This window comes from Coenobita brevimanus, chromosome 57, assembly GCF_032717465.1.
Source record: "Coenobita brevimanus isolate Jiangsu-jjx chromosome 57, ASM3271746v2, whole genome shotgun sequence".
Taxonomy (NCBI): domain Eukaryota; kingdom Metazoa; phylum Arthropoda; class Malacostraca; order Decapoda; family Coenobitidae; genus Coenobita; species Coenobita brevimanus.
The window spans coordinates 19,450,835-19,466,036 of NC_137010.1; the positions used below are offsets into that span (position 1 = coordinate 19,450,835).

The 15,202-nt window shown below is 41.5% G+C and overlaps 1 protein-coding gene across 1 annotated transcript in view; it reads right to left on the minus strand.

Moving 5' to 3' along the window:
* LOC145401920 (uncharacterized) overlaps nucleotides 1-15,202 on the minus strand; it is an 88,736-nt gene that overhangs the window by 32,423 nt on the left and 41,111 nt on the right. Inside the window, exons 5-6 of the mRNA XM_080274026.1 lie at nucleotides 14,877-15,111; nucleotides 1,512-1,630 (exon numbers count right to left, since the gene is read on the minus strand). Coding sequence (XP_080130152.1) covers nucleotides 1,512-1,630; nucleotides 14,877-15,111 — 354 coding nt within the window. The remainder of the gene's footprint in view (nucleotides 1-1,511; nucleotides 1,631-14,876; nucleotides 15,112-15,202) is intronic.

A 15,202-nucleotide genomic window follows, 5' to 3' on the forward strand; every position in this document is an offset into this window, starting at 1 on the left:
CTCCACAATAAAAAAAACACATTCAGAATACCAAAATCAACCACAAACACCATTTCTGTGGTGGCTTTGAGAAGTGTGCTGTGAGTGTGCGGTGGTGTGAGCAAGGGAGTGCAGTCACTATGGCAACGATCTTGAGGCAGGCTGGCTGATGTCACACCAGACACATGGAAAATTTTTGTGCAGGTCTATTCATGATGGAAGTATGCAGGTAACTGGTGCATGACTGGGATGCATGCAGGAGGGATGCCAGTGTCTGCCTGTGGTGGTAATTACCGCAAAATAATCAAACAATGCCGCGAAACACTAGATTATGTATACATGCTACCCGGATGTCTCTAGGAGGTCATCTATACATGACACCCCAGGCGCCATGGGTTGACCCTCAAACGTCGGGCTATTTATACCACACACCACAGCATGATCTTTCTCCCTGCATGGGAATTGTTCCAAAAATAGCCTGCTTTCAACCTTAATTTCTCAGAAACTACAGAAGTTATGGAAACAAATTAAAGACCAATTACTCACCAACTCTTCTTCTTGTGAATGAAAGTATCCTCAGGTCTGTAAGTTATTGTACTGACGAGCAAGAACATGAGGAAGAAGAGTAATTTGTAGTGTGAGAGGTAGGATGTGTCCATGCGTGTGCTTGTGGCCCTGACTATGGCTTTGCTCTCAATGTGAAAGGCACGCCCTTTCCTAGTATCCTTGGAAAGAAGCTGAGAAGGGTGGATGAGGCAAAAGTCCATGTGAGGTGGGAATGGAATCAGACAAGAAGATTAAGAAAACATCGTCTTACACCTGGCAGAGTCAGAAAGGTGACTGAGGTGTGGTTGGCTTGGCTGGCTGGACTCTCTCCCTAGCTTTTGATGACAAGCTAAAGTGGTGGCCACTTCAAACTGTGGTGCAAACACAGTTTCAGTTCCTAGCGACACCCATCAGGAATTTGGTGCCTCTTTGCTGTCTGTTCAAACTGACACTCAGCGGTTAGGGGTTTAACATGATTTTCTCCAAACCTTGTTTATGGTTGGCTGGCCCTCCTTCCAAGGACTGTTTCAAAAGTTTTCCTCTAAAACTACAGGTTTTCATTTCATATGGATTAAATTTGGTGGAAGAAATGGGTGTCAGCCAAGGATGAATAAATTTCAATTTCAGAACAAAAGCTAAAAGATCAAAGTCACAAAACAAGATCAGCTTACACAGTTTTTATATGATTTAGATGAAAGCTGGTGGATGGGTTAAAGATCAGGCAAGAGTGAAGAAGCCTAATCTTATTCTGAGAGTAATAAGCAGGATGTCATGGTTACACAGCAGACTAAAATGTTTGACCTTTGTATCAACTGGTGGGAGCAGTTGTTACACTGTGTGAGTGCTCCTCCTTGTTTTGTGTTGTTTGTATTCACTTTCTTCCCTTGCAAATGCTTTCAATCTCACTCACCAACTTTTACCTCTTTCCATTAGCCCCTTATTTTTATTTCCTGACAAGAAATGTAAAATCAATCTGAGGTACTTACGATTTACATGTCTGCTTAAATGAGTCATGATAGGCAAGAAGTGTGTAGTGTACAAGGCGATAGAGGTTTTCACCAGGGTAATCACTAAGGAACATCACCTCCAAGTCTCCCTTCCCACTCTGAAAGAGAAAAGGTGGGGTATCAAGTACATTAGGTGAAGTCAAAATGAGCACTGGTACTACAACAGTAGAGCAAAGCTGATTTATTTTAACCTCCTGTGCCCACTCCCAGCTTATTTCACCTATCCTAAGTTCTCCAACAAATACAACCCAGCTTATGTTAACCAAGACTATACACATAACTAATCCTAATCTTATTTCACTCATCTAACCAAACTTAACGTGGCCTAATCTAACATAACATACCCTAATCAAACCTATGCTGATCTAATCTATACAATCCAAACCTAATCTACTTTACCTTAACATCTCAAGTACAACATGCCTTTCAGAAAGCACTTCCAGTAGTCTGTTGCATGCTCATCAGAATCTTCGCCTTATTTTTTAAATTGTAGACATTTCCTTATGACACAATGCACATTTAGTTTGATGAATGGACAGACATGAGACAAGTGGTGACTGGTGGTGGCTACATCCAACCTGCTTAAGTAGTGGTCATCCAAAATGTACCTCGGCAGCCAAAAACATACAGCCCCTTCAGCTCACCATTACATGTGAACAAAGGCATCCAGAGTCTTCCAGTCTGTTTCATTTGTAAGCAGGAAGACTGATTTACTTGCGCACAAATTTTTATTTATGTATGATGGATACTTGTATTTTTATGAATATTCTGCAAGTGAGAAGGGCTGATTCTTCCAATATTTCTGACACATGAGACATCTCGTCTGACAAACATGTGACAGCCTGGGAATTACACTGCTTTGTATCCTAATTAAACACACAATATGATCCACAGGTATACATGGCAAGTGATGAGAAGAGTGGGTGGTGAACTGCATGAATGGAAGGCAATGACTGACTGTGTGTCTGGATGACAGAATGAGGTGTGTAATGGATGCAAGAGCATACAGAGGTTGGGGGAATGGAGCTTCTGACTACCAGTTTGTGGTAGTGAAAGTCAAGGTTCAAATGAAATGGACGAACAGAAGAAGGGAAAGACAGGAGGAAGTACTTCAGTTCATTCAAGGAGGGTAGAAAGGTTGCAAGAGGATGGAAAAAATGCAGAATATTAGAGAGAAATGGAGGAGCAATTGCGTAAATATGATTAGGAGTAGATGGGAGACACGGAAGGTGTGTGCAAGATATTCAAAGAAGAAATTTGTGCAGCATGTGAAGTATGTGGGGTGAGGAGAAAACAAAAGGAGGTGCAAGGAACAGCATGGTAGAATGAAGAGGTGAGACTGGCTGTGGCACAAAAGAAGAAAGCATATAGTGAGTGGATGAGAAACAGAGGCATGGAGGAAGTTGAGAGACAGAAGAGAGAATTATATGTAGAGAGGAAGAGAGTGGTGAAAAAATTAATAAGGGAGGGTAAGATGTCAGTGTATGAGGAACTGGGATGGAATGGGCCAGTGCACTGAGTGGTCCTGCCATCTGGTGGGAGTCTGTGAACTTCTTACAGAAAGACGTTTTGCGGGTTTCAAAAATAAATTTTTCTACTCACTCTCATGTACTTTACTCAAATCACAAAATTTTTCAAATGCCTTTGACAATCATGCTATTGGTGTGTAAGTGGCATTAGAAGAGAGAGAGAAAAAAAAAAGTAAAACAGGAACCATCATCTCCATGGAATCAACTTCTACATACAATTATCTATTCAATAAACATCCCATGTAATTGGTGTAAAACTATAACATGGTAAATATATGGGGAAATGCTTTCATGCACAAATATTGCCATATTTTAAAATTCACTGCCAGAGCACTGTACGACATGTTTTCCTTGTTGCTGTCTCACTCATCACCTATCTGCATGGCGTCTCCCACAGCCTATGACGTTTGGCGTCCATCTTTGATGGAAACATGGCCCATCCTTTCACTTATTTCATGAGTGGGTGCTGGTCTGCATCGAAAGTTGAATTTGATTTGCAGCCAGCCACGGTGCAAAGTTCATCATTTTGCTAACTGTTCTTATTGTCATTGTCACACTGCTAACTGCTAAGTATAGAAACCCACAACTCTCAACACTGAACAAATCACATGGTTAATCAATGAAAAACTGTTACTCCAATTCTCCGTGAATATCTGGAATTTGAACCACAATAACAAGCACTACATTCTTGCTATCCTCTGTTCTATCTTCCACAGGCCAGGAACATTCAAGCACTCCGCTACCTAGCAAAAGCCGCTAACAACTGAGCTTCCAAGGCAGTGTAAGGGAGAAATACTAATAAAAAATAAAAAAAAAGTGTCATGTATAGACTGTATAGTCAACTAAACAGCTGTGATGATCTCAAACGGAGAAAGTGAAGTGTATTCTTACAGGGTGTGTGTGCTTTATGTTTCCTAGTCATAGTTGCTAAGAAATGTACTGCTTCAAGCCAGTGTAAGAAAAACTCTACTCTGTATCAGTGGAGAATATGTATAAAATAAATGCACTACAAAAGGAAGGGAAGATCTGAAACGAAGAGAGAGGTTAGTGTAGGGATAGTGTAGGTGTGATGGTGGTGGATGGTGTTGTGGTCATCACTCACCGACCTGCTTGTAAGGCGATGCTATGTCATCTCCTTCGGCCACGGCTGGTAATGATTTGTTTCACTGCATTCCTTTACTGTCCTAGTACTACCCTATACTCCTATACGTAATACGTCATACCAATGCCTCTGTATTTTATAACATAGAGTGTAACCTATTTTTTTATCAGAGTATGTGGCCACACACACACACACACACACACACACACACACACACACACACACACAAAGTGGCCACACCCACGATTGTCCAGTTACTAACTGTATGTAACTGTATTGGCTAAGGGTGTGTGGCATGACCCACCACTTTTTGTTGTATTAGGACTCTGTACCTTTACAACAATAAACATTTCAGTTCAACCAAGTCATCCCATCACTGACGCACCTCGCCAGTCTCATGTTTGTTTATAATCGTATGTGTGGCAGAGCCGAGTACCGAATGGCAATGTCGCATGGTGAATTTATCCATATCTTTCATCATCGTTTTATAAGAAATGGAAATCCTATTACCTTTATTCGAATTATTTACCGTCTTTTTACATGCACGAAGGCAATATTTCCACATAAACCTTCTTTAATACATCCCTAGAAATCACCTGATAGATAGGAGTAAAACATACGTTTGATTACTATTTTTTCCCAACCCACCTTCTTTATAAGGCCATGAATATTGTAGAATCCTTAGTTTTGTTGGTGTAAACCTGATGTTCAATGTAACAACACTCAGTTTTAGCTGGCTTTGGGCAGAATAACATCAAATATTGGTAGCTGTAACCCTCACACCCGCAACAGCTGCATCTGGGAGAAGTTCACAGACTCCCACCAGATGTCAGGACCACTTAGTACACTGGCCCATTAGAGTGTAAAGTGGAGGGAATGTAAGAAAATGTTCTGGAAAGAGGTAAAGAGAGTTAGACAGAGTGATAGGAAGTTAGTCAGGGCGTAAATGATAAAAATGGTAGATTGGTAGTAGAGAGGGGAGAAAAAATGAGCAGATGAAGAGAACACTTTAAGGAATTGCTAAACATAGAGAATGAAAGTTATGTGAGTAAGAGTGACTGGGGAATGGCTGGGAGAAGGAGGGATGTGAGAAGGGAGGAAGTAATCAGTAGGATGGAAGTTGTGGAAGCAATGAAGAAAGTCAAATTGAGGAAAGCCCCTGGAATCGATGGAGTGTGTAGTGAAATGCTGAAGCATGGGGGGGGGGGGATAGTAGCTGAATGGATGTGGAAGATGTGCAGATTGGCCTGGGAGGAAGATAGAGTTCCAGAGGATTGGAAGTCAGGTATAATTATTCCCCTGTACAAAGGAAAGGGGGAAAAAGAAGTGTGTGTGGTAATCAGAAAGGCATTTGTCTTCTCTGTGTAATAGGAAAAGTATATGGTAGGATACTTATTGACAGAGTAAGGGAAATAATAGAGGAATTTGTTGGAGACGAACAGGGAGGTTTTAGGAAGAGAACAGATTTTGTAGATCTGATAATCATTCTTAGATCTTCAGTGGAAAAGTTTCTAGAGAAGAGGAAGAAGTTGTATTCAGCCTTCAAGGATTGGAGAAAGCATATGACAGGGTGGATAGACAATGAATATGGAAAGTATTAAGAATATATGGCGTAAATGGGAAGTTGTTGAATGCTGTGAAGAGTATGTATTAGGGTGCTAAGGCTGCAGTGCATGTGGACAGTGAACTGAGTGAATTTTTCTATCTAAGGGTTGGATTGAAACAGGGATGTGTCACATCTTGGTTGTTCAATCTGTTTATGGATGGGGTTATAAGAGATATAAAAGGTAGGGCAGTGGATGTTGGAGCAGCCCTAATGAGAAAGGGCACTGATTGGGAACTCCCTGTACTGTTGTTTGCAGATGATACTGTGTTGTTAAGTGAAGACAAAGGAGAACTGCAAGACTTGGTGAATGAATTTGGGAGAGTGTGTAAGAAACGGAATCTAAAGGTGAATGTAGGGAAGAGTAAAGTTATGGTCTTCGAGAGAAATTAAGCCTCTGAATGTACAGTGAGGATGAATGAGGAGTAAATAGAAACTGTGAGTGCATTTAAGTACTTGGGTAGTGTAATGAGTAAGGATGGAAGTTTAGAGGGTGAAGTGCTTGAAAGGTACAACAAGGAAGAAAGGTTGCTGGTTCTTTGAAAGCAGTAATAAGAAACAGGGAGCATGGAAGTAAAAAAAGTCACTGCAGGACAGTATCCTGATACCAACTTTAATGTGTGGAAGCGAAGCTTGAATGTTGTTGGAGGGACACAAGTCAAGAGTGAGAGCAGTGGAAATGAATTATTTGAGAGGAGCATGTGGAGTCACATGGAGAGACAGACTGACAAATGACGAAGTGAAGAAGCACCATGGTGTGGATTTGGATGTGATATCAAGCGTCAGGAGAAACACACTGAGGTGGTTTGGCCATATGGAGAGGACGGAAAGCAAGAGACTGACAAAAAGAGTGTATGTCAGTGAGGTGCTGGGGGGTAGAGGGAGGCAGAGGTAAAGGATGGGATGGCCGGTGGAGAGGTATATGAGAAAGGGGGTGGGGGAGCTGGGAGCAGGGAAGTGAAATGGCAAGGGACAGGGCAATATGGAGGCAATGTGTTTGTGGCCACCCCTTACAGGATTAAGGCATCTGGCAATGGATAAAAAGACAGACAGATTTATTCAAACCTTAATGTAAGGTACAGTACTTCATCCCATCATCATATGTTTCCTAATCTATCTTCAACTGCAGATTGGGAGGCCCACAGGTAGTACTTCTATGATTTTCCCTTGAATGATAATTGCTTCCATGGCCGGGAGCCATCTGATTGTGCCCTGCGCATTATAGAGGTTATTCTCTCAGGCATGGAAACATACATTTCCTTCTCATATCCTTTGACTAATACAAGAAAGCCTTGGTTTAATTATGCTTGTTCTAATGCTGTCCATAACAGGGAGAGGGCCTATAAAAGGTACCAGAGCCAACCCACCCCAGAATCACATCTTTTTTATGTTTCTGCTCGGAATCGTGCTAAGTCTGTTCTTCGCGCTGGAAAAAATAATTTCATCCGTACTAAATGCTCTCAACTCTCCACCTCGAATTCTTCCCGCTCCTTCCGGCACCTTGCCAAAAAACCCTTCTAACAACTTTACCTCATCATCTTTCCCTCCTCTTTTCCACTCTGATGGCTCTGTAGCTATTTCTTCTGATAGAGCAGATCTCTTTGCTCAGACTTTCTCCTCCTATTCCACCTTAGACAATTCTGGCGCTGTTCCTCCATCACATCCCCCTCTGACTTCCTCATGGCTGGCATTAAAATTTCTTTAGCTGATGTATTTTCTGTCATCACAGGCCTCAATACTAAAAAGGTATATGGGCCTGATGGAGTCCCTCCTGTTGTCCTCAAGAATTGTGCTTCTGTGCTTACATCCTGCCTAGGTAAACTCTTTCACCTTTGTCTATCAATTTGTACCTTTCCTTCTTGCTAGAAGTTTGCTCTCATTCAGCCAGTCCCAAAGAAGGGTGACCATTCCCAACCCTCTAACTATTGCCCAATTGCTTTAATATCCTGTTTCTCGAAGGCTTTTGAGTCTATTCTTACCAGAAATTTTTTTAAAGCATCTATCCTGTCATAACCTTCTTTCTGATCATCAGTAAGGGTTCTGTCAGGGATGCTCCACTGGCAATCTTCTCACCTACTTTTCAGACTCCTGGTCATCCTACTTTCGGGACTTTGGTGAAGGCTTTGCCATTGCATTTGACATCTCAAAAGCATTTGATTGAGTCTGGAATAAATCTTTAATTTCCAAACTGCCCTCTTACTTTTTCTGTCCTTCTATCTGTGCCTTCATCTATAGCTTCCTTTCTGGTCGTTCTATAGCCGCTGTTGTAGATGGCCACTGTTCTCCTGCTAGGTCTATCAACAGTGGTGTTCCTCAGGGCTCTGTCCCATCACCAACTCTCTTCCTTACATTCATCAATGACCTTCTAAGCTGTACATCTAACCCTATCCACTCGTACGCTAATGATTCCACCATTTCACCTTTCCATTCGGTTCCCGCAATGTCCATCTCAGCAGTTACTTCAGCAAACAAGGGATGAGGTTATGGCACACCAAATACAGTATCTGCCTTGGCTTGTATCTCTGACTGAGATAAAAATAAAACTGTTGTTTTTAATGCATCAAAGACTTAGTTCTAACACCTCTCAACTCAACAAAATCTTCCACATGAGTACCCACTAATGTTTAATAATATTCAGCTTAATCCTGCATCATCCTTAAACATACTTGGGGTTTCAATCTCTCGGGACTTATCTTGGAAAGATCATATTACATCTCTTGTAATACCTGCTTCCAAGAGATTAGATGTGCTAAGCCGACTCCATACCTTCTTTACCCCTGCACAGTTGTTGACTTTATACATGAGTTTTATACGCCCCTGTGTAGAGGCAACTCCCATGTGTGGGGAGGCTCCCCACATACAGCTCTTCCCAACAGGGTGGAGTCAAAGCTTTTCATCTCATTAACTCTCCTCCTCTTACTGGCTCCCTTCAACCTCTGTCTCTTTGCTGCACTACTGCATCTTTATCTCTTTTCTATCGCTACTTCCATGGTCACTGCTCCTATAAACTGTCTGCTTGCATCCCTCCACCTCTACAATGGGCACATAGCACCCATCTAGCAACACTCTTATCCTTTTTTCTGTCCAACTCTCTAATGCATGAGTTATCCATTACTCCCAGTCCTTCATGTCTGCAACAGGTCAACTCTGGAACGGTCTCCCTCTGTCTGTATTTCCTACTTCCTATGATCTCTGTTCTTTCAAATGCAGTGTCTCCAGGCATCTCAAAATGAACAGTTCTTGAATTTGGCTCTCTTTTGTACTGTTTTTGTTTTTTCTTGGAAGGAATGGTTTGTGGGCTTCTGGCCTTTGGTTCCTACCTTCTTGGGAAAAAAAAAAAATAAATTAAAAAAAAATAAAAAAAAAAATAACAGACTAGACCAACGTATGGTATCATTCTTGTCCTGAGGGGAAAAAATTTGAATAATTCCAAACCTGATGCAAATATCGTTTCTTAATTTAATATTTCCTAACCTAACAATCTTCAGTATCGGTTGTGTTCTAAACCAAAGCCTGATTTACCTGAGTCTAATGTTTCCTGGTCTGACTTTCCATAACAGTCCAAAGTACCTCTCATGAACAATGTCTCCAAAAAGAATCTTTACTTCTTTTGTTTCCATTTTGAAACAACGTATTAATTTTTAAAAGTATTTTCCAGTAACTTTATAAGTGTATACCTGTTATTTCTATCATTACAAATAAAGAAGAAACTTTAAACAAAGCACTTTCAGTAGACAGTAAACTCTCATTACCTAACCAATAGCACATTATCTGGTATATGTCATTATTCATCAAGGAAAATGGTCTATGGGAAGCCCAAAAACTGACATTCGCACCATTTGTCTTATCACCCAAACACAATTTCATGGCAGCTTTACTCATATTTAACATGGAATTCTGGCTCACAACAGATGGCTTCATTTCATGTTAATTTCTTACCTTTATGGTCCTTTCCCTTTTTTTATCATTTTATGTTCAATATTCCATAAACAGTACAGTACTATAAGCTGAAGAATCAAATTCAGCGCCATAGGTCTCACCACCAAAACACTGCTTTTGATGTCAAATTTGGCAGTCTCTCCTATCCCGCAATTTATTTAATTGCAGATGGTGTTCCCATACAGCAGACCCTCCCTACATCGAACAAATTGGGGGAAAGCCTGGTATGATAGAGGCGAAAGTTCAATAAATCCAACAGTCCTCCATCCCCCACAGGTGGGAATTCAGGCACATTACTGAAAATCATCATCATCATCCAGACCTCCTTTCCCACACAAGGGCAGGGTGAGGAGTAGCAATGTCCAGACAGCCTAAAACTGCCCAATCCAATGGGCCACGCTTCCATTCACTCATCATTCAAGCCCCCGGAATTCTGGCTCTATCGGATACGCCAAAAACATTCACCACGATCTGTAACGTCACACAATCGAATCCGACAGAGTCAATCCAGACGCTGCCACGTTAAAAAGGGGTGCCAAAAATCCCTGATCATGTGCTTCTCCTCACAAAATTCATTCAGCCAGCTCGATCTCCTGTCAGTTCCCTAGCCTCACCGACATCCAGACCTCTCTTCCTCAGACATTCATTCACCATATCTCTCCACCTTCTCCTTGGCCTACCTCGCCTCCTCCCTCCTTCGAATTCGCTCAGATATACATTCTTCACCACTCTATTGTTATCCATTCTCTCCACATGACCATACCACCTCAGTACACTCTCTTCAATTCTGAAAACAAATTACAGTAATCTCGCCTAAAGTGCGTCTTTGCAAAGTGCATCCCGCCTAATGTGCGACGGGGGTCTGCCAATAATTAATTATTTAGAAAGTGCGTTTGCTACTTGCAATGTGTGACAGCCATGAAAAATTGAGGCAAATACGGTATTCTCTTGCAACTCGTGAGCATAATTTGTAGCATGCGATGGGTAAGGGTAGGGCTGGTGAGTATGTCTGGTGGGGTGCAGCTGGTGTGTGTGAGTGGTAGTCACAGGAGCAGGATGATGACATGATGTCTGTAGTGTCTGACCTGGACTTTGAGGGTTTCCTGGAGCAGCAACAGGCAGCACCTAACCTAGCGCAAACTAAGATGCGCATTCCACAAAACTGGCCACACAATATTGTGCTTTAAGAGCATTTGTTAATCACTGGCTCACTCGTCACCAGGGTTGCCATTTAGTATTTTTCATTACCAAATGTGAGGCAATTTGGTAATGAAAAATTCGATTGGTAATGATTCACAATGATTAATTACCAAAAATTCAATCGGTAATGATTTAGAATGATTAATTACCAAAAAATCGATCAGTATTGATTCAGAATAATTCTTTACCAAAAGGATTTTTCACGTGTACGAGTGTATTGAGGATGGAGACTGTGGATTATGTTTTTTTATCTTTTAATGCAAGAAAGAAGGGACCAAAGGCTAAGAGGCCACAAACCATTTCTTCCAAGAAAAAAAACAAAAACAATACAAAAGAGAGCCAAACTCCTCCAGTAGTCATGAGAGTGAAAGTGAGGCACGGGATGAGGCCCATGCAGAACAGCTGTTGAGTGTTTTGATTCAACATCCGTGGTACGGCCTAAAGTACCACAGCAACAATTCACATTATCTACCCACTGTACAATGCTGGTAAGATCTTGAATTTTCATTATAAATATACAGTATTACTCATGCATATTTCTATTGTAAGTTTTCCTTTTGCATTTTAGTTTGGGATAAGTATTTGTGAATCAATATACAAAAATTCAGGCTGCATCGACCATAAAGCCATTTTAACATGGATTCCTATGCTTCGCAAAGTGCAAATTTATAAAGTGCGACTGGCTGTGTCGCCCATATGCATGCACTTTATGCAAGATGACTGTATTACATTTATCAGACTCTAGTACTAAAAATGAAAACTACACCCACTGTACACTAATTTGGCCCACAATTTCACCCTTCTGCAGCTTACAATATTTCATATTCTTGTCACAGTACTTGTGGTAGGTGGGGGCGCTCACCATCCACTCACTCGATGTAATGCTGCTGTCGGGTGTCTGCCCTTTCCTCTCCTCCATCCTTCCTTCCTTCCATCCTCTTCTGTCTTTCTTTTCTTCATTCTTTCCTTGTCTTTCTGCCTACGGTTGACTTTATACTCCCTCTTACTGTCTTTCTTTCCTTCATTCTTTCCTCTTCCTTCTGCCTGTGAGTGACTCTACACTGAGTGACACGCCAAATGGTTTCCTGTACACCAAGAAACCATTTACTACGCTGGGTGGTAACCATATAACCAAATATTGGCACCTGGTGGTTCAGTGGGTAATTAATGCGCTCCAATCGGATTGAGCCGTTGAAGGTTTATATCCAAGGAGTGGTTGGGGTTTACTGCTCATGTAATGCCACTCAGGGATGAGTGAGGCTGGTCACTCTCATCTTAAATGTCAGGACCAACTGCCTAGCCCCGGGCTCCTATGCTCCTCAGGGGGCAATATAGGATTGGATGATGGATGGATGGATGGATGGTCACAGCACTTCATAATTAGAACATAATTACCAGTACTACAATCTGTTATTACAACTCTGCAATCACAATAGGGAGAGGGCAATTTCTGGCCAGGCTGGAGTAAAATGGGTAGGAAACAAATGTATTGTACACTCTACCTGCACAGAAGGCTGTACACTGTTTACACTGCCACGCGTCTTGTAGGCTGCACGTTTGGCAAAGCTGAATTACTTGAGACATAAATGCTGTAGTCCACACAAAATGAAAGACGTGCCTAGATAGAAGCCAATCATGTGTCATACAGCCCACAGACTCTGGTCCCACCCAATCCAACCAGAAGCATCCCTAAAATGGCCCAACTCATCACCAAATCCCACCAGCAGATCTTCAAGCTAGCACAAATGGGTGTGAGAAATCACTGCCAATCTTGGCAACTGTGTGGTAAGTCATCCCGTCTGTGAGGAGCAGTTTGAAAGGGCCACATAATGCGCCCCATCTATCAACCATTGTTCGGTATAACTGAAGACAGTTCAGTGGGCTCAGAGGTGTTTGGAAGGGCCTTGTCATGTGCCCATTCATCAACCACTGTTCGGTAGCTTATAGTCAACAAAATTTCGCCAGGCTCTGAGGCATTTGATAAATCCAAAATCCATTATATCAAGGTTCATATAGCATGGGTCTACTGTATTTCTAATATGCTACCTGTATGTCCCTATCTTTTGTTTTCTTCTCATGTTCAATAATACATCTGTGTATCCCTTCTCCTCAACACATTTCATACACTTTTTCTCTTACGTATCTCATTGCAAAATGCTTGACAGTGCATAAGTCCTCCCACCACTTCCCCAAGGCCACTGCTCATATGCCAGCACAGTGAATAGCAGCCATATTGTCAAGACACAGTTCTGCTTAAGATGGAGTTCCTCACCTTTGTTGTCATCCTTGTGCTTAAGGATGTCCTGTTACATATCACATGGGATTATCAAGACTTCCCCATGCTACTCTATGGTGAGTTTATTCATCGAATGTCTTCTCATTCTCTCCCTCTCCCTCTCTGTCCCCCTGCACATTTGGTTAGATCTAGGTCTGCCTATCCTCTTTTTGTCTGTCTTGCTAACCTGCCTCATTCTGCCTAACTCTGGGGGTCAGGTGTATAATGTGTGTACAGTGTACAGTACAGTACAACGGCATTTGATCATGCTTATTACAGAATTTGTGGGTGTTTTTTTTATGTTGGAACAGTTATACAATACAGGTATATGATTTTATAGGGGGGTTTAGACCCCTTTTTTTGGGGGGGGGTTTGGGGGTACAACATCAATATCCATCAGGATGTCAATATTCTGTTGGTTCCTTGGCTGCTATATGTAGGATAATTGAGGGTTTACTGTATTTGCCTACTGGAAAAGCATAAACAACAATTGTGCTCACTGTGCAAGTCACCAACCACATGTGTGAAGATAATTTTTGAAAGCACAGCATAAAAAACCTAACCCATCCCAACACAACCTGAACAACAACAAAACTAATCCCTCACTCACCAACACTGCTAACTTGAACAACAATGAAACTAATACCCTGCTAACCTTAATGATGAAATTAATCCTTGACTCACCAGGATTACTAAAATGTACATATATATATATATATATATATATATAAACAAATAAACCCTTTCTAAAACAAAAAATAAAAATGAACTACAGCAAAACTAATTCCCAGCTAACTTGAACAAAAACAAAGCTGATCACTCACTCACTAACACTACTACTCAAACGCCAACAAAATAAATTGCTTGCTAACCTCAACGACAAAACAACCAATCCCTCATGCATCTAACCAACTGTGAACAATATCCAAACTAGTCACTCATTCACTAACACTGCTACCTCAAACTAACCTGAACAAAACTGATCCTTCAAACTAACACTACTAACCTGAACACCAACAAAACCATTCTCTCCCTCACTAACACTGCTAACCTGAATAACAACAAAACTAATTCCTCACTCACTAACACTGCTAACCTGAATAACAACAAAACTAATACCTCTCACTAACACTGTTAACCTGAATAACAACAAAACTAATTCCTCTCATTAACACTGCTATCCTGAATAACAACAGCGCTAATTCCTCACTCACTAACACTGCTCTTCTGAATAACAAAACTAGTTCCTCACTAATACTGCTACCCTGAATAACAACAAAACTACTTCTTCACTCACTAACACTGCTACCCTGAGCAACAACAAAAATAATCCCTCACTTGCTGACACTGCTAACTGAACACCAGCAAAAGTATTCCCTCACTCACCTAACCATCCCTGAAGAATGTCAAAACTAATCTCTACCTCCCCTGCACTGCTAACCTAGGCAACAATGACCTAATGTGAGTAACATCAACACTATAGTACTTTCATCTGAAATTGACCCAAATTTTCATCCTCTTCCAGTTTAATTCACATAGCCCAATGGCATATAACAATACTACAGCTCTACATCCTTTCCATGGCACTTCTTCCATTATACTTTTGTGTTATCTATTATCATAACTCAGCATTCAAAATGTTGAGGTGGAAATTTTTGGCCCAGTTTAAGTGAAAAAAGTATAATCCATCACTCACCAACATTGCTAAGGCCACAGCATCCCCATACTCCACCACCAGTCCCAAGGCAGCATGTACATTCACCAAGGCTGTAAAATAGTTCTCCCCGGTGGCCGACAGAAAATGGTGTGCAGCAGTCCTCAAAGCCTCAATGCTACCATAGTAGTGATCAGGGGAGAGGACAGCATGAAGGTGGGGATGGACTTGTGAGGCACCCGCAGGAGGCAGTGTGTCCCATGCCAAGTTTGGATAGCTGTAGAAATTTCCACAGTTACAAGTAGTACTGTACTTACAGAAGCAAGTGGAGCAATGTACTGGTGAAAGAGAAAGAAGATAAGGAGGAG